Genomic DNA, 20,758 nt, shown 5'->3' with positions numbered 1-20,758 from the left:
GGATATAACATTCTAATATTCATCACAATTAAAAAGGAATATTCATTCTATTCCAGAAGATTCAGCATTCCATCTTTGCTTCGTTTTGAAGACATCTCAATTATTCTTGTTCCTTCTTTGCTGCAGTGAAGAGTGAGGAATTTTTGTTGAGTTGAGGACTTTGTAAATGTATTTGCATTTAAAAAGCGTAATTCGCTTGAAATTCAAGAACTTTGTTGTTACATTTGCATTTAAAAGTGTAATTCCCCTGAAATTCCTTCTCAGAATACAAATATGTACTGATAATTGTCATATTTTTAGGAGGAATTTCAGGAATGGGAACTGGACCAGTTACCAGAAAAACTTAAAAAGCTGGACAATTTAAAATGTGTTTACACTGTAAACGCTACTACTAAAAAAATATGGCAATTGAAAATATCTCCCGTTCTAATCACATTTAGAGAAATCTATAAATTACTTGAACCAAGTAAAAGCACTCCAGTCTCCCATGAAAACCAAACAAGCAGATTGAAAAACTCTAATTTGCATCTAGACATGGTTCCTTGAAATGAAGGCTCTGAAAATTCCTCTAGGCCCCTGTATGCCTCTCTTACCAGCCTTAATGCTGTTTTACAGACCATGCAATTGGGCTGTTTCTTCAGTTCCCAATTTTTAAAGTTTGATGTGCAAGCTGCCAATATAATTGAGCAAGGGAAATGAGCCTAACAAATAGGATTATGATATGCATAAATTGGTATACACACATGTGAATGGACGACAAAAGTATCAAGAAACCTGCTTCACCACTACTGGGGGTGGGTTGGTGGGTGGGTGTTGAAAGTTTAAACAGTTTTCAATTCTCTAGTCTCGCTCTACACCTGATGATCCTTCTGATGAGGTTTTCTATTCTTAAAAATGAGCTTTTTTTTTTGATAAAAGCAACCCCAAATTTCAAAAGAGGCATTCCTCTCTATGATCCTCGTTTTTACTTATTTATTGCCTCATCTCCTTTGCTTCTGGGTTACTGTATTCCTATAAATTGGAGTTGATCTCTGTTTCTACTCGCATTATCTCTGTCTCTCAGCTGCTACTGATGGGTGAGATCTCTGGGACTAGTCCAATCCTCTCGAAATCCATGGAGGACGAAGTTGTTGTTAATATGAAGGAGGGTTGTGAGGTCAACAGAAAGGGATCAAGCTTCTCCATTTCTGTACCTTTCTTGCAGAAGGTAACCATTTTCAACTATATTTCAACTATATTTACTTGTATATATATACAGGAATTGAAGTCTGAATGTTGGGTGGTCATGGGTGCAGTTGATAGCAGAGGCTTTGGGTACGTACTTCATAGTATTTGCAGGGTGTGCTTCTATAGTGGTGAACGTAGTAAAAGGAGGAGAGGTGACTCTTGTTGGGATATCACTAGTTTGGGGACTTGTGTTTATGGTCATGGTGTACTCTGTGGGTCACATCTCAGGTGGGCACTTCAATCCTGCTGTCACCATTGCCTTCGCTTCCTGTGGGAGATTTTCATGGAAACAGGTACCTGCCTATGCGGCCGTGCAACTCCTGGGATCAATCTTGGCAAGCTTGACTCTTCGATTGCTATTTGGTGCAGAAGAGAGTCATTTCTTTGGGTCAGCACCTGCAGGTTCAGACATGCAAGCTTTTGTGTTGGAATTCATCATCTCTTTCTACCTCATGTTTGTAATATCTGGGGTTGCAACTGATAATCGAGCGGTCAGTTCTTGTTCTTCTTCTAAACCCAAATTAGATTATAGATTTCTACTTATTCAATGAGGCTTCATTGACTTTCCTCTGATGCAGATCGGAGAGCTTGCTGGGCTTGCAGTTGGTGCTACTGTCATTATAGATGTGATTATTGCTGGGTATTGTCCAACTAAACCTATTTAATTATCTATTTAACTAAATCATTCAAACTCAAGAGAATAAACATGGGAGCTTTATTATTGGTAGGTTAATTTCTGGAACATCCATGAACCCTGCAAGGAGCTTAGGACCGGCCATTGCTTGGAATCGTTACAAGTCAATATGGGTGTACATGGTGGCACCCATATGCGGGACAGTTTGTGGTGCATGGAGTTACAATCTTATTAGGTTCACGGACAAGCCCTTGCGTGAGATCACAAGGACTGGGTCCTTCCTCAAGAGTGTTAGCTCATCGCGGAACATCTCAAGCAGATGATCAAAGTTCTTCTCTTGGTCTCTAGTCATGTATGTCATTGCTCTAATTCTGATGAAGTTATAGAAGCAGATGGTCACGAAGTGTTCATTAAAAGTTTGTGTTTGGTTGTCAAGAAAGGATAAAGAAGTATCTTGTAATGAGGTGAAATATAAAGTAAATAAGTTATGTGCACAATAGCTGCTGTGATTGATGGAGATATATATAATTTTTGTGGCTGTTTCGCATTCCTTGGAAGGATGGGGAGGTCAACATTAGTTACCAATAATGTATCCGTACATGTATCCCTACTCTTTGTACCAATAATGTGCTCTCTCCCACAACCCAACCCAGATTTTCAGATTTCTGCTTTGCGGTGCTGAAAACTCTAGTGAAGCTAAAGCTTGACAAGTAAGATAGACACTTCAGATCTACTCATCTACAAAATTTATGACCTACCTGATATTCCATATGATAATATTTAGCATTTTAAAAACATATTATACTACCAATAATGGGAATGTATTCTTCCAATACTCTGAAAAGAAAGAAGAGAGAGGACTAAATTGGTATCAAACGGTATAATTCATGGTTTAGTCACGAACTTCCTCTCAATTCTACTCATAAAAATAGAATTTAATTGAAGGGAAGAGGAAGGAAAACTGTGAGCATGGGAAAAGAAACTTGCAGTTGGCGTTTGTAAATGAGTATCCTTTTCTCATAAAAAAGGGGACGTTATGTTGTGACTTGAACTCTTGTATCTGATTTTGAAGATGAACCTACAACGACATGTTTTAGTGGGCGACCCGAATGACCCGTTTTCTGAGATTTATGGTGAAAGCAGACGATTTGGGCCAACAATCCGACTTGATGGATCAACCCCTTTACCCAATTGGAGTCTATATATATGAATTTTGTTCGTCTACCATATCTTACCCAATTGGAGTCTACATATATGAATTTTGTTTGTCTACCATATCATTGAGAGATTTGATATTTTCAATTAGGGTTTTAGGTGAGAGCTCTTGTAATGCCATTCTTGGTAATTAATTGTAAAATCTCCTTTTCTTCTTCCTCTTTTTTGTTTTTGGTTTTTTTTGAAACAAAGGTAGTGTATTTATATGAAATTGGAGATGGGGATGTTATACATGCCACCGGCAAGAGTTGAACCTACAACCTCTCCACTAAGAGGTAAGGTTCTCATTTTCTTATTCTACAAGGTGAAAAGCTCTTCCTCTTTGCTTGTGGACGTAACACACCGCATTGGTGTATAAACTGCGTTAAATCTCCATATGTTTTTATTTTGTTTCTATTTCAATTCACAATTTAGTGGTGTTTGTATTAACAAGGAGAACATAAACTTGCAGAAACCGCTCCGCTTCCAGCTCAAAATGAACGTTGGAATCTGCTGGGAATACAAATTGTAGGTTGGCTCAACCTGTCATGTTCAACATCATATCCTTGCGTAATCGTGATATTTATGAGTCGCTGCATTTGTTAGTAGTCATTACATCGCTATGTCCATTAAAGTGTATAGGAACTTGAGTTTTTAAACCTCAAACAAACCAATTATCTAGAGGTATAAATAGGCTCTAGTTCTCAAAGAAAGCCATTTCTTCATTGATTTTGTTATCCCCCAACTAGTTATGTATGATCCTGCCAAAAAACATGGTTCAATACAATTTCAGGATTCTCTTCACTGTTTTCACATGATATACTCATTTGACTCATTATAAGTTTCCTGCAGCATCCAATAACTTAAAGAGTCTGAGTAGGAGCACAAGTTAGACTACCCATATCTTAGTACAACAGAGTATGTTAGACAAATATAGTACAAAATAATATTCGTCTCCTAAGCATATCATCATCCCATCCCTATGATCTTACCTGATTTAAGATTGAGTTCCGGCATTTGGATGGGAACTGCTGTTAGCCGTGGAACCAACCCTGGGTTTTGCTCTTGGGAGAAGAATAGGTCTACAGAAGACTAGAACAAACATTAATTCTACCATTAGCAAGTACATACTAGTCCAAACAAATATTGTTTTCTTCCAATACCAAATAAACCTTTTAAATAGAGGAAGCTCAGATTCGATCACAAGAGATGCACCATAAATTTCAGGTAAACCAGCACCAGGTATGTATTCTGCTCGTCGTTCAAGGACCACCCTCAAACAGGAAGTCGGCTCTTTTTCTTCAGTAAATCCTCTCATTCTCAAGTTGATGGTCTGGGATTTCTGATGAATAGCCAGTAACAAGAGGAGCGGTTCTAAGGAATGTCTCCAGATACCGGATAGGTTCACTTTTAAAGTGCAACATGCATGGATCCCTTAAACTGGAAACAACTGTACCATTTGCAGATTAAAAAGAAAACTACCCTGACCTACATGCAAATCAATAATAGATTACATCACAAAAGTTTCCATAACAAGCAGACACGGGAAATAGTTAATGCAGGGGACTAGTAAAATTGAAATTGAAGTTTTTAATAGATTGGACAATCTTGATATGATTATTTTTCACTTTGCTTTTTCCTGGAAGAACACAGCAACTTTAACACACAGAAATGAACCAAATTTAATGAATGAGTAGTGGGACCCTCTATGTTGAATGTCTTGCTTACTTCATGCAGGTACCTCTGCATCGCAGACTGACTTGGAATGATAATGCAAATTCTAGACCCTCCTCTTAAATGAACACTAGAACTGTTAATTTTTTTTTAATACTTTATTTTTAAATCCATGAAGCAAGGGAAGGTTCATAAACTACACTGACCTAATTCAAAGGGCTTACATTTCCCACAAGATGATATTTAAGCATTTTCAATGGCATTCATATCAAATAACACAACATTTGAGCATTTGCAATCTTCTAATGTCATGCAAATTTTCATAACAAATTCCCAAGTTTGATTGAAGCATTTTATTGACCTTACCTCTACATCTAATCCTTCATTTTGTGGGATATTCTGTTCGATCTGCCCACTTGCAATGAGGATTGATGTAGGCCATTGAAGACTAGATAAAACTTGAAGAGAGTAAATTGTAATTTACCAAAGGAGTCCGGGGGAAGGCAGAGGAAATCAACCACAGGTTAATGAGGTAAAAGTTGTTCTTCTACCCTGGTGGTTTGCGGTTCTTTCCAAATATTAGCATACCATATTTTCATAAGGTGAGTTTAACAAGATATTTAAAATCTTTTAGGAGGCAGGATCACAGGGAGTAAGAAACATCCAGACTAGGAGAAATAAATTGCTTTAAATCAAGAATTCAGATGACTCACAAATTTTGGATGAGTTTAGTTTCCACTAGAGGTCTCATACTCTAATCCCTTTTATGTTGATAGTGATCCAACAGTTGGATGATTAGTTATTTATACATGAGAGATTCATATAGAAAATAAAAATTTGGAAGTAGTAACTACAATTAACTGCCACTACATAGATATGATCGAGCCCAAGATTTCATCAACAGAAGAGCCTGGCCATCAGGTAAGAACCCCAGAATATCTTTAAGAAAGACTTTAAAGAAAAAGGGCTGAGAAGTTGATATAGAAAAACCAGCTAGGGTAACAGACAATGGTGACTAGAGCTTTCAACACAAGCCTTGCCAGTCTCACACCAGCCCCCCTTAGCTTCTCACCATGGTTTCAGCATCTCAGAGAAAAATCTTGTGTCACACAAGGAGCAACAATAGCCATAGGTTGATTGTTAAATTCAATGGGCATTGCATGACTCCTCTTTGTTTACTTCAAAAAATAAACAGTAAAATAGAAGCTTCCTTGCATCAAGAGGTGGATCCCTTATAAATCAGAACTTCTCAATATAGGATCCATTCCAAATAGAAAAGATCTTCTAGCACTTGGAAAATTAGAAACAAGTAGTATAATTAGTAACTAACTACCTATGACTCTTGACTTAGAAACTAACATAAGAATAAAGCTACCTCATTGTCCCCCATGCAAGGACTATCTAGAACAGATCCAGACCAAACCTGGCCTAGAATTTCTATCCCTTTATTGGGTTGCAATAGAACAATAATATTGGGTTGCTGCTGACACCTTCTCTTCCCTTGTGATGAGATTTGAGTTACTCCCTCATGGTTGATGCTCATAAATCTGTTAGGGTTATTCAATATAATGTACATTCTTTCCATACTTCTTTCGATTCCTTTATTTTTCTAAACATTTGAATAGATCCATATTCAAAAAATTTATGCCCTGATATCTCAGCCTAGAAGTTGATGAACATACGTTTCCATGTTCATTTCTTGGGCATATTCCCAGTGTCCATCAACAAGCCTACAGCTGCTTCTGCTCAAACCTGTTTCTTTAATCAGCCATAAAATTTGATATATCTATGAAGGTAATGTCTGCAAGCCCATTAACCTTCATCAAAGAAGTTCAAGAATCTTATTCATATTGTAAGGGCCACATGAACAACAAGGTGTAGTCTATTAAACCAAGTGACAGTCTATCAAGAAAGAAAAGCCACTTGTGATATTTAAAAACTTTAAATACTAGTTACATGTAATGCACATGTCTCCTCTTCCTCCTGGTCTCTGTTTCTCTGAAAAATTGGCTTATTCTTCATAACATCTTTTTGGAGATAGAAGGAAAGCTATTATCAAGCCTTTTCAGCAGACGCAGAATAGGGACAAGTCTTGAGGAACTCATAAATTTCCTCAAGAGAATGAGAGGCGCACATGCATACAAGTACATCAGCGAACTTATAACAACAATATCCAAAATAATATTATTACTGATAAGAAGTTATGAAACTCAACGATGAAGGAGCACAACCAGGTTGTGGAATGAGCTAATCGATAGATAATTTATTATGGGGAAATTTTACTATTTCTAGAGTCAAGTTGAGGAAATCACATGGATTTATGACAGAAAAGAATGCCAAATGCCTTTCTCTCAGCATAGAAGAAGGAAAAATAAGCTACAGGGAATAGCAGATCAGGGTTTAGGTGGTTAAAGAGCACGGTCCAGAAAGGTCTCATCTGTGGTAATTGCTAATACATTGTTTCTATGCAAACATGATCATCATTGTAATTTGTAACTTCTTTGTTGCACATTACATATGAAGATTCAATGTGATTAAGAGAATCACAGAAAAGAACATGATCATGGAATAAAGAAATTCTTCAATCCGTTACTATAAGAGTTAACTAACTAGTGTCTCGGTAAGATAGTTATCTAATAAGTTGTTGGTTAATAGTCTATGCAATAGGATTGACAATTATCTGATTGATACTTCTTCAGTGCAGTTTTGGCAGAAAACAAACAAGCCTAAAGGAAAGAGAGAATGAGAGATGATGAGTATAAAGCGCCTTGTGTTAGCAAAGCTTGTAAGAGTGAATACTGATGGGGACTTGTACTGTATGGGGGTGAGAAGAAGGGTTGAAAAGGACTAAATTCAAATCCTCTCCACTTGGGCAGCCCGTTCCCCCATCCCCAACAAGATCTACATCCTCTACAATTCTCCTACCTGCAATTCCATGTGATTAGGGTTTAGGATTGTGACATGTGGCATATAATTATCCAACAGTCATAATTAAAACCCAATATTAGGAAAACATTGATTTTCCCCTTACAATTTCTCCACTTTTTTCACTCCTAATTTCTTCCATTCAGCCATTATATTCTTATTCATGTTCTTCAATCTCTTTCACTCTCTCTTCAATTCAGTCATTAATAATGTGAATGACCTTGTCTTTACTTGTAAAAATGAAGTTTGCCATTAACAACGTGAATGAATTTGTCTTAACCAGTAAAAATAGAGTTTACAAAGGCTTCACGATGGATCCTCCTCTCTCCTAGTGTGATTACCTACTGTGAAGAAACACATAATGGACTAAGATGTCTTGCATGCCAGAGTTTCTGATCAACTTAGCGTGGGTTTGCTTCAATTGTTTTATGTTGGGAAGACGAGAAGATGAAAAGGAAGCGAAATTTGGTTTTGGTTGGAGATAATTGTTGAAAACTAAATTTGATTGCTCGCGACTATGAAAGTTTAACGACCTTATGAATTTAAGAACCAGAACAACCATCACCAACTGTAACAACTGTAAATCCTAGAAGACTACACAGAAGGGCCACGCCCTCTATGGATATCTATGCAATCATATGCAATCAAGCGCTAATTTTGTATGGACAAATCCACGCCCTCTATGCATATCTTTTTTTATTTTATTTTATTTTATATTTATTTATTTTTATTTATATAAAGCAAATCAAAGAGACCTTGCTTATTCAAATTACATGAATAAGCAAATTAAAGCAAATCAACTTATCTGGGTTAGCGTGGAGTGGCAAAAAATCAACTTCTCATGTTCGATTGGTGGGTGTATAGAGAATGTATAACGAACATAAGTTCTTTCCCCTCCACAGCTTCTTTGTCTCATTACCAATAACTGAGAAGACATAAAAATACATAAATCAAATACATGCATAGAAAAGAACCATCAATAGAAAACCCGTGCTGGGACTAGGATTACAATAAAATTTAAGTGTCTAACTTGGCCTTGCCCCAATTTGGCACTATAGAATAAACCTTGGATAGGGTATTTAGGATCAATATCAAACTTAAAAAAAAAAAATAAAAAAAAAAAATCGCCCAACTTTGGCCCTAGTACAGTTACAAATCTCTACTTTACTCTCTTATCACAATCAACTGATCCATTTGTCTCTAATCCTAGATAATAAACCTTGATAAGTGATAACCATGAGTTTAAAAAACTAGATCTTAACTTTATTTTTTTATGATTTACTTCATGGAGGGAAGAGTACAAGAACAAAGATGACAGCAACTTTTGATTTTTTTTTGTTTTCTAGTGTTTGGATTCTTGGGTGGCTTTTTCCAGGTAATCCAACTTTTCCCATGCATTTACGCCACGGTGCACACGCATCCGGGAATCTGTATCTCACTAAATTTCCTTTCTAGTTTTAGGGTTAGGTGAAGAGAAATGGCAATTTCATAATAGCAACCCGAACAAAACTTGAGAAATCACGTTTGGAATTCATTTTCCTTTTGAAAAGAAACAAACAAACACTCACTTTTTCTTTTACTGCTAACTTACTTACCTCTTTAAGCTTCTTCTAATGGGCCAATATGGATTTGGGCTTTCCAGAGCCCAACCCAGCCATGACCTTGGGCTTCAATATATATGCATACAAATGATCTTTTTATTTTTCTTCAAGGTGGACATGGGTTCATCTGAAATCCAGCCCAGAGATACGACTACGTAAAGCCCACGCCCAAGCCCATAAAATTGAGGCTTGGACCTCCGTGCTTTTTTAAACACGGTTAGGGCAACCATCCATGTTCCTCTGACCAATGAGGAGTTACGAAAATGTAATCTTCGTGTCAATAAAACGGTCCAAGAAGAGCAGGGCCGTACCGCACTACAACACGTCTGCACTAACTCAACACAGAAACGGCGAGAGAGAAAGAAAGAAGCAAATTAAGGGTAATAACTCCACGGTTGAAACTTGAGCCCCCACTCCACATTGTCTCTACCCTAATCATGTTACCTCCTCTTTTTCTTTGTGAGTGGAGGTGCTGATTCACTGGTTGAGGTGGTGATTCACTGCTTGAGATAGATACTGAGTGGGAGTCTCATGATTTTGCAGAAAAAAAAAAAAAAAAAAAGGAGAAATGGCTTCCGAGATTGACTTGAAAGACTTGCTTTCCATTTGGGTCAACAAATTTAACGAAATATCCAAAACTTTCATTCACCAATATTATTATAGTCCTTTCCTTTGGATTTTAATAATAAATCAAAGTAGAGTTTCAATTAGATATCCTAATAATAAATTAAATCAATAGATGATCTGGGTTTCAATTAAATCATCATCCTCCTATTCGATCCCAATAATAAATCAAATTAACATAAAAACCAACTAATCACATAATAGAATTAATAATTCATAACCTTAAATTATTATAGAAAAGACGGCTCTGATGCCAATTGTTGGATCCACTGATTTACCAGGATCGGTATTATTTCTATAATAATTAAAGCATGTTATGAATACAATCGTGAAAGTGTAGATGAATAAATACCTCTAATGTTTTACTCTCCTTGAATCTCCGTAGCCTTTCACCTTAGATCTGCCTTCTTGATCTCCATAGCCTTTCACCTTTTGGAATCATTTCTTGACTTCCGTAGCCTTTTGGAATCCTTCATTTGATAGTTTGTGGAAACAATCTCAAATTCCAATATTGGGTATGACGGCTATAGGGACCCAATAAGATATTTATAATATAAAGCCATAACATTTAACCATTTCCACAATAGTAAATGTCATAATACCCCTGAATTAATATGGGCCCAAATAAAGGGACCAGTGTTAGTTAAGCCCACAAAACCCAACATTCAAGTCAAGTCTCGCACTACTCCTGATAATCCTTCTAATGAGGTTTTCTATTCTTAAAAATTGATTTTTTTGATAAAAGCAACCCCAAATTTCAAAAGAGGCATTTCTCTCCATGATCCTCGTTTTGACTTATTTATTGCCTCATCTCCTTTGCTTCTGGGTGACGACTGTCTTCCTATAAATTGGAGTTGATCTCTGTTTCTACTCGCATTATCTCTGTCTGTCAGCTTCTGATTAAAAATTTGTCTGGCCTCTCTGCTGCTACTGATGGGTGAGATCTCTGGGACTAGTCCAATCCTCTCGAAATCCATGGAGGACGAAGTTATTGTTAATATGAAGGAGGGTTGTGAGGTCAACAGAAAGGGATCAAGCTTCTCCATTTCCGTACCTTTCTTGCAGAAGGTAACCATTTTTAACTATATTTCAACTATATTTACTTGTATATATACATATATATACAGGAATTAAAGTCTGAATAATGTTGGGTGGTCATGGGTGCAGTTGATAGCAGAGGCTTTGGGTACGTACTTCATAGTATTTGCAGGGTGTGCTTCTATAGTGGTGAACGTAGTAAAAGGAGGAGAGGTGACTCTTGTTGGGATATCACTAGTTTGGGGACTTGTGTTTATGGTCATGGTGTACGCTGTGGGTCACATCTCAGGTGGGCACTTCAATCCTGCTGTCACCATTGCCTTCGCTTCCTGTGGGAGATTTTCATGGAAACAGGTACCTGCCTATGCGGCCGTGCAACTCCTGGGATCAATCTTGGCAAGCTTGACTCTTCGATTGCTATTTGGTGCAGAAGAGAGTCATTTCTTTGGGTCAGCACCTGCAGGTTCAGACATGCAAGCTTTTGTGTTGGAATTCATCATCTCTTTCTACCTCATGTTTGTAATATCTGGGGTTGCAACTGATAATCGAGCGGTCAGTTCTTGTTCTTCTTCTAAACCCAAATTAGATTATAGATTTCTACTTATTCAATGAGGCTTCATTGACTTTCCTCTGATGCAGATCGGAGAGCTTGCTGGGCTTGCAGTTGGTGCTACTGTCATTATAGATGTGATTATTGCTGGGTATTGTCCAACTAAACCTATTTAATTATCTAGTTAACTGAAAATCATTCAAACTGAAGAGAATAAACATGGGAGCTTTATTGATAGGTTGATTTCTGGAACATCTATGAACCCTGCAAGGAGCTTAGGACCGGCCATTGCTTGGAATCGTTACAAGTCAATATGGGTATACATGGTGGCACCCATATGCGGAACAGTTTGTGGTGCATGGAGTTACAATCTTATTAGGTTCACGGACAAGCCCTTGCGTGAGATCACAAGGACTGGGTCGTTCCTCAAGAGTGCTGGCTCATCACGGAACATCTCAAGCGGATGATCAAAGTTCTCCTCTCGGTCTCTAGTCATGTATGTCATTGCTCTAATTCAGATGAAGTCATGGGAAAGATGGTCACGAAGTGTTCATTAAAAGGTTGTGTTTGGTTGTCAAGAAGAAGTATCTGGTAATAAGGTCAAATATAAATTAATAGGTTGTGTTTTTTTTTGGTCAAGAAGAAGTATCTGGTAATAAGGTCAAATATAAAGTAAATAAGTTATTCGCACAATAGCTGCTGTGAATTATGGAGATATATATAATTTTTTTGGCTTTTTCGCATTCCTTGGAAGAATAGGGAGTCCAACATTAGTTACGTGTTAAGTTTTAGAGGCCAATTCACTCGATTACCACCTCCCCTCATATAGGGGTGTAAATGGATAATAGAAATTTGCTTCCAAATTCGCATCCGTTTAAAGGTATCCGAATCCGTCCGATTATTAATAGGATGCAGATATAGTATACCCTTTTCTTACCGAATATTATCCGTCCGATAAAATTATCCGATTAAGTTAATTATTTAGATTTATTATTATTATTTTTATAATTTTTATCTATGATATGTGACTATTTTTTTAAATTTTCTACTAAAATAGCTACCAAAGTTGTTAAATTCTTAAATTTCAAACTTAGCCCTCACAAATAAAAAGGTAAAGATGTAAATAGATACTCAAGAACTTGTATTCAATCTATATTCATGTCCGTTTAGAAGAATCTACTTAAGAAAATAACTATCTAATTATCATCCGAATCCGGCAGAATCCGTCCGAAAACCGATAGGATATTATCCGAATCCGTCCGAATATAATAGGATGCGGATATGGATATACCACTATCCGATCCTTGACAATTGCATCCGGATCCGAATTCTACAACCACATGTATCCCTCATAAAAATAAGATATGCTAAATTGGTATCACCGGTTCATGTATCTCTATTCTTGTGTACTTGAAGTCATTCATTTGAAAGGGAGGAGGACGTGCGGGAACTGCGTTGGTGTTTGTAAATTAATATTTTCAAAAAAAGGTGCAGTGGCTACTTGCTCAAAGTGTTGCATCAACTATTGGTCGACCGTTTCATGTGGTATGCGTGACTTGGGCTGATGCCGCCTATGGTCGCACCGTGAGTCTACTGTATGAATTTTATGTTCATCTACCATATCATTGAGGGATTTTGGACTTTTGGTTAGGGTTTTGGGTGGAAGCTCTTGTAATGTCATTCTTGGTAATTAATTGTGAAATCTCCTTTTCTTCTTCTACATAGGGAAAAACTCTTCCTCTTTGCTCGTGAACATAACATACCACATTGGTGTATAAACTACGTTAAAACTCCTTGTGTTTTCATTTTGTTTCTATTTCATTTCATAATTTAGTGGTGTTTATTTTAACAAGGGAGAACAAAAACTTGCAGAGATCGCTCCACTTCCAGCTCAAAATGAACGTTGGAACCTGCTGGAAATACAAATTGTAGGTTGGCACAACCTGTCATGTTCATCCATCATATCCTTGCGTAATCGTGATATTTATGAGTCGCTGCATTTGTTAGTAGTCATTACATCGCTATGTCCATTAAAGTGTATAGGAACTTGAGTTTTTAAACCTCAAACAAACCAATTCTAGAGGTATAAATAGGCTCTAGTTCTCAAAGAAAGCCATTTCTTCATTGATTTTGTTATAAACTAGTTATGTATGATCCTGCCAAGAAACATGGTTCAATACAATTTCAGGATTCTCTTCACTGTTTTCACATGATATACTTATTTGATTCATTATAAGTTTCCTGCAGCATCCAATAACTTAAGAGTCTGAGTAGGAGCACAAGTTAGAATACCCATATCTTAGTACAACAGAGTATGTTAGAAAAATATAGTACAAAATAATAGTCATCTCCTAAGCATATATTATCATCCCATCCCTATGATCTTATCTGATTTAAGATTGAGTTCCGGCATTTGGACGGGAACTGCTGTTAGCCGTGGAACCAACCCTGGGTTTTGCTCTTGGGAGAAGAATAGGTCTACAGCAGACTAGAACAAACATTAATTCTACCATTAGCAAGTAAATACTAGTCCAAACAAATATTGTTTTCTTCCAGTACCAAATAAACCTTTTAAATAGAGGAAGCTCAGATTCGATCACAAGAGATGCACCATAAATTTCAGGTAAACCAGCACCAGATCTGTATTCTGCTCGTCGTTCAAGGACCACCCTCAAACAGGCAGTCGGTTCTTTTTCTTCTGTAAATCCTCTCATTCTCAAGTTTAGGGTCTGGGATTCTGATGAATAGCCAGTAACGAGAGGAGCAGTTCTAAGGAATGTCTCCAGATACCGGATAGGTTCACTTTTAAAGCGCAACATGCATGTATCCCTTAAACTGGAAACAACTGTACCATTTGCAGATAAGAAAACTACCCTGACCTACATGCAAATAAATAACAGATTACATCACAAAAGTTTCCATAACAAGCAGACACGGGAAATAGTTAATGCAGGGGACTAGTAAAATTGAAATTGAAGTTTTTAATAGATTGGACAATCTTGATATGATTATTTTTCACTTTGCTTTTTCCTGGAAGGACACAGCAACTTTAACACACAGAAATGAACCAAATTTAATGAATAAGCAGTGGGACCCTCTATGTTGAATGTCTTGCTTACTTCATGCAGGTACCTCTGCATCGCAGACTGACATGGAATGATAATGCAAATTCTAGACCCTCCACTTAAATGAACACTAGAACTGTTAATTTTTTTTTATACTGTATTTTTAAATCCACGAAGCAAGGGAAGGTTCATAAACTCCACTGACCTAATTCAAAGGGCTTACATTTCCCACAAGATGATATTTAAGCATTTTCAATAGCATTCATATCAAATAACACAACATTTGAGCATTTGCAATCTTAATGTCATGCAAATTTTCATAACAAATTCCCAAGTTTGATTGAAGCATTTTATTGACCTTAACTCTACATCTAATCCTTCATTTTGTGGGATATTCTGTTAGATCTTCCCACTTGCAATGAGGATTGATGTAGGCCATTGAAGATTAGATAAAACTTGAAGAGACAGTAAATTGTAATTCACCAAAGGAGTCTGGGGGAAGGCAGAGGAAATCAGCTACAAGTTAATGAGGAAAAGTTGTTCTTCTACTCTGGTGGTTTGGGTTCTTTCTAAATATTAGCATACCATATTTTCATTTTCATAGGTTGAGTTTAACAAGATATTTAAAATCCTTTAAGAGGCAGGATCACAGGGAGTAAGAAACATCCAGACTAGGAGAAATAAATTGCTTTAAATCAAGAATTCGGATGACTCCCAAATTTTGGATGAGTTTAGTTTCCACTAGAGGTCTCATCCCTTGTATGTTGATAGTGATCCAACAGTTGGATGATTAGTTATTTATACATGAGAGATTCATAGTAGAAAATAAAAATTTGGAAGCAGTAACTACAATACTGCCACTTCTACCAAAAAAAAAAACCCTACAATACTGCAAGTCTGCAACTACATAGATATGATCGAGCCCAAGATTTCATCAACAGAAGAGCCTGGCCATCAGGTAAGAACCCCAGAATATCTTTAAGAACGACTCAAAAGAAAAAAGGCTGAGAGGTTGATATAGAAAAACCAGCTAGGGGTAACAGAAAATGTGACTAGAGCTTTCAACACAACCCTTGCCAGGTCTCACACCACCCCCACTTAGCTTCTCACCAAGGTTTCAGCATCTTAGAAAAAAATCTTGCGTCACACAAGGAGCAACAATAGACATAGGTTGATTGTTAAATTCAATGGGCATTGCATGACTCCTCTTTGTTTACTTCAAAAAATAAACAGTAAAATAGAAAGCTTCCTTGCATCAAGAGGTGGATCCCTTATAACTTAGAACTTCTCAATGTAGGACCCATTCCAAATAGAAAAGATCTTCTAGTACTTGGAAAATTAGAAACAAGTTGTATAATTAGTAACTAACTACCTATGACTCTTAACTTAGAAACTCACATAAGAATAAAACTACCTCATTGTCCCCCATGCAAGGACAATCTAGGACAGATCCAGACCAAACCTGGCCTAGAATCTCTATCCCTTTATTGGGTTGCAGTAGAACAATAATATTGGGTTGCTGCTGACATCTTATCTTCCCTTGTGATGAGATTTGAGTTAGTCCCTCATGGTTGATGCTTATAAATCTGTTAGGGTTAGTCAATATTATGTACACATTCTTTCCATACTTCTTTTGATTCCTTTATTTTTCTAAACATTTGAATAGATCCATATTCAAAAAATTTATGCCCTGATATCTCAGCCTAGAAGTTGATTAACGTATGTTTCCATGTTCATTTCTTGGCCATATTACCAGTGTCCATCAACAAGCCTACAGCTGCTTCTGCTCAAACCTGTTTCTTTAATCAGCCATAATATTTGATATATCTATGAAGAAAATGTCTGCAAGCCCATTAACCTTCATCAAAGAAGTTCAAGAATCTTATTCATATTGTAAGGGCCACATGAACAACAAGGTGTAGTCTATTAAACCAAGTGACAGTCTATCAAGAAAGAAAAGCCACTTGTGATATTTAAAAACTTCAAATACTAGTTACATGTAATGCACATGTCTCCTCTTCCTCCTGGTCTCTGTTTCTCTGAAAAATTGACTTATTCTTCATAACATCTTTTTGGAGATAGAAGGAAAGCTATTATCAAGCCTTTTCAGCAGACGCAGAATAGGGACAAGTCTTGAGGAACTCATAAATTTCCTCAAGAGAATGAGAGGCGCACATGCATACAAGTACAGCAGCGAACTTATAACAACAATATCCAAAATAATATTATTACTGATAATAAGTTATGAAACTCAACGATGAAGGAGCACAACCAGGTTGTGGAATGAGCTAATCAATAGATAATTTATTATGGGGAAATTTTACTCTTTCTAGAGTCAAGTTGAGGAAATCACATGGATTTATGACAGAAAAGAATGCCAAATGCCTTTTTCTCAGCATAGAAGAAGGAAAAATAAGCTACAGGGAATAGCAGATCAGGGTTCAGGTGGTTAAAGAGCACGGTCCAGAAAGGTCTCATCTGTGGTAATTGCTAATATATTGTTTCTATGCAAACATGATCATCATTGTAATTTGTAACTTCTTTGTTGCACATTACATATGAAGATTCAATGTGATTAAGAGAATCACAGAAAAGAACATGATCATGGAATAAAGAAATTTAGGGCTTGATTGAGACTGAGATGGAGTCTTTGTCCCGTCATATTTGGCATGTTAGATATCAGCCACAAATATGCCGTCTGAGGTGCAGATTGGACTAGCAGTGTTGAATGGTGATCATTATGTCAACTGGTGGCTATGGTATCTTTACGGGCACCAGTCTAACTTTTGGACCCCCAAAAAGCAAAAGACAGTGCCCAATTCTCTACTGAAGCCAAGTGCAAGGAACTAGCATATGCCTCTGCTGAGATCACTGGCTCCATTCTTTATTTTGGGAGCTTGTCATTCATGTTACCAAGGCCCAAGGGTGTGACAATATCAGGGCAATAATTTGGATTTTCATGTTCACACATGTAAAAATTGACTTAAACTTTGTTAGAGAAAATGTTGCGAAAGAGGAGCTTAACATGTAGTTTATTTCAACTAAGGATCAGTTGGCCGACATCTTTATTAAAGGTCTCTCCACTGCATGATTCACCTTTCTTGATGACAACCTGAAGATTCAAAATCTTTCATAATTAGCTTGAGGGGTTGTATCATCAGAGTTAATCTCTTGGTCAACCTTGATTGTACTTTTGTTCCAAGTTTAGCCAGCTGGAACCCTTATTACATGTGATCTTGTCACCCCATGATATCAAATCTTATAAGAATCCCAATATTTCTTGTAATATAAAAAGATAGAGTTTCAGCCTGTTTTGATTCCTTGACTCTCAAGGTTTTCCAAATTAATTGTAAGTGCATGTAATCTTTGTAGATGTGGTACTCTCCAAGTGAGGTCTCATGACAGAATTTCTTAAGTTACTATTAGACCTTCTTCAATACTGGAAACTTACAAATAACTGTCCATACAAGTGTTTAAAGGCATAAGCTTTATGACCGAGAAAGGCGAAGGGGATGAGGCTCTCCAGAGGAAGAAATGATGGTAGAGAAGCACAGGAACAGAATACCCAGAAACAGAAAAAGAGGGAGAAAATAAAGAAGCAACCACCACAAGATTGAAAAGAGATCACCCAGTTGGGAGTGCAAAATGCAGACAAATTCTGGGCAAAAAGAGTTCCAGAACTATAAGCAGAAGGTACATCTCACTGCTCCACACCATGATAGCATGACTTCTTTTTATTGGGGGTGGCACAGGGGGGGGGGGGGGGGGGAAGAAAATGCAAGTAACTGCAAAGCTTCTAATTTTGTTATGTAATGTACCCACATAGACGACTATGTCAATCAGAACAAGAGAACGCAACTAGGACAGGAGATAGATTGTTATAGGCTTGTAGCCAAGATTGATATGTAAAGACTGAAAACATCTAATACTTTTACTACCAGAAGTGATGAAACCATTGGATGAGCCTCCAGGTTGAACTTAATTGGAACAGACACCGAATACTGAGATTGAAGAAGAATCTCCAACTTATTCCAAGGTCAGATGGATCAGGGCATAGTCACCATTATACAAACCACTGTTTTGAACAATATATACTGTACGACAAGTCGACAATCAGTATCCACTTAATTTTCACTTTGGTTAAAGTTGTGCAAAAGAGAAAGCGAATTTAAACATGAGGAGATCAAGTGATGGTTCCACAGAAGACCAACAAGAAAAAAAAGGTACAGGAGCTCAAATAAGAAGTAACTATCATCAAACAGCAAGCATTGACAAAATAAATAGAACTGAAGCCTAGGAATAATGCAAGGACATACCTGGAAGACTCCAAGTTTCTTGTTGTATTCAGATTCAGGCAATGTCAATGAAATGGTGAGCTCCAATTTGTGACCTGGGGGAGCAAAACGTGATCCAACATTCTTTTTAACTTCATCTAGTCCTTTACAATCTGAACCACATAAGGCACCAGAGCAATGCGTGAGAGGAACATATGCAACAGGATTTTCCATCGTGTAATCAAAACTCAGAGTTTCCTTTAACTGAATGGGCTCCTCAACTATATACCGCATCACAAAACCACCCATCAGGAATGCCAAAACCAGGAGGCCACATAACATGAAACAGACATAGACCGACCAGAATAATCCGCAACCGAGCTTAGCGATCAATGACCCAATCTTATATCCCTTCAACCGTTCAAATATATATGGAGAAATGATCCCCCATATATTACCCCAAATCCCAAACAACTTCGCCGTCAAATATCTTTTAGCCCTTCTCGTAGTTTGAAAGGGGTTGATCACGAACACGAAAGCATAATAAGATAACCAAATAGGGAAAGTAAATAGCTTAATCAAAATACTAAATTGAAATTCTATTGCTTTAATCATCAATCCCGCTACCAAAACCAGAAAACTAGATGAATTTTCATCAGTGTTCGCTACACGGGAATCCCCAGTCGCGGATTCATCAACACGCTCGTTATTTGCAGAAGTGACGGTCGAAACTTCGTTATCCTCCTCTTGTATACTAATAGATGGATCAGGGTTTGAACGAAGCCGAGGAGAATCAGAAATTTCACGTACCTTATCGTGATCATTCTGTTTATTACTTTTCTGGGCATGAAATAATGAATCAGAAGCGAGGGTGACTTCCGAAACCACCGGGGAATCAGATCTCTCGCCCTTCTCATCGAAGCCGGGACTTCCTTCACGACTGAGTCGCAATGAACGACGACGACGGAGGCCACTGCGGGGAGTAGTGATGGAGGAATCATTAGCTCTAAAAACTTCACTGTCTCCATCTTCAACGATTTCGTGCGTCAAAGACTCGGAGGAGGATTCTCGGAACTCGTCCTTGCCATTGCAGTCCAAGAAGGGAGATTCTTCGAGGGCGTCGAAGAACTGATCGGACTTCAAGTGTTGTCCAATATTTGCGTTTTCCATACAATACAGACGAGATGAAGGCAACGCCGTAAGATTAAAAAAGGTGTCTGATTTCTGATGATTTCATTCAAGATGTTCGACCGAGAAAGAGAGAAGGAGATGGGAACTACAAGAGGAAGATGATGACGTGGCAATCAAGATTGAGATGTCTGGGACCGTAGAGATCAGAACATCGTCAACGACCTTCCCCTCATCTGCACCGTCTATTTGGTAGACCATCATTAGAGATGGACCGTTTTGATAAATGAAATTCTATCTAAACAAATGGAAGTGCAAATACAGAGTGTTCTAGTAATTGATATCAATACTTTTTAGTGAAGAGGTCGTGGGTTTAACTCTTCTGAGGCATATTAACTTGTTTAGGCATATTGTTCAACAAGCTTCATGTATCACACTGACAGACGGGCTTCGAGCACTATGGGAATCTTTTTGAATGGATACATAACCATCACTTCCATCCATATATGACAGCTTGAATTACTCTTATCTTCTTATAATGTTCTTATACAGTACATATTCATTTTGTTGAAATAACATTTAAAGAAAATCAAAAATTCTGTAGTCTTATCAGGCGTGGAAGACACAATTTATTACTTACGAACAAGTAAAAACATATGGGAGAATTAAATGATACCATTGATAAGGTGAAAGTTCTTAAACGGACAAGAAATACAGGTTTGGGTTTTCTACCTTTAGCCTTTGGATTTTTCTACGGTTCAGCGCATTGGCCAACTCTGTAGTGAAGGAAAGTAGCATTTTTTTTACAGGTCAACAAGCCCAAT

The 20,758-nt window shown here is 37.4% G+C and overlaps 3 protein-coding genes across 3 annotated transcripts; 2 read left to right on the top strand and 1 right to left on the bottom strand.

Moving 5' to 3' along the window:
* Positions 1–1,064: 1,064 nt before the first annotated feature.
* On the top strand, positions 1,065–2,347 carry LOC149026192 (aquaporin NIP1-1-like). Its single transcript, XM_089143265.1, has 4 exons — positions 1,065–1,207; positions 1,296–1,718; positions 1,806–1,867; positions 1,956–2,347. The coding sequence occupies exons 1-4, from the start codon at positions 1,073–1,075 to the stop codon at positions 2,182–2,184; spliced, it is 849 nt and encodes a 282-aa protein (XP_088999391.1). The 5' UTR covers positions 1,065–1,072; the 3' UTR covers positions 2,185–2,347.
* An 8,421-nt stretch (positions 2,348–10,768) lies between these two features.
* LOC149026191 (aquaporin NIP1-1-like) lies at positions 10,769–12,175 on the top strand. The gene is made up of 4 exons (XM_089143264.1): positions 10,769–10,947; positions 11,047–11,469; positions 11,557–11,618; positions 11,706–12,175. Exons 1-4 carry the CDS (start codon positions 10,813–10,815, stop codon positions 11,932–11,934), a joined length of 849 nt encoding a protein of 282 aa, XP_088999390.1. The 5' UTR covers positions 10,769–10,812; the 3' UTR covers positions 11,935–12,175.
* A 970-nt stretch (positions 12,176–13,145) lies between these two features.
* LOC149026190 (Putative adipose-regulatory protein (Seipin)) lies at positions 13,146–20,089 on the bottom strand. The gene is made up of 2 exons (XM_089146435.1): positions 18,849–20,089; positions 13,146–14,346 (listed from the first exon to the last, which is right to left on the bottom strand). Exons 1-2 carry the CDS (start codon positions 19,974–19,976, stop codon positions 13,861–13,863), a joined length of 1,614 nt encoding a protein of 537 aa, XP_089002561.1. The 5' UTR covers positions 19,977–20,089; the 3' UTR covers positions 13,146–13,860.
* Positions 20,090–20,758: the final 669 nt, after the last annotated feature.

This window comes from Hakea prostrata, chromosome 2, assembly GCF_041222555.1.
Source record: "Hakea prostrata isolate BN-2017 chromosome 2, UWA_Hpros_2, whole genome shotgun sequence".
In the NCBI taxonomy this organism is placed as follows: domain Eukaryota; kingdom Viridiplantae; phylum Streptophyta; class Magnoliopsida; order Proteales; family Proteaceae; genus Hakea; species Hakea prostrata.
The sequence above is the reverse complement of the archived record's forward strand: the minus strand, read 5'-3'. Positions and strand labels throughout refer to the sequence as shown.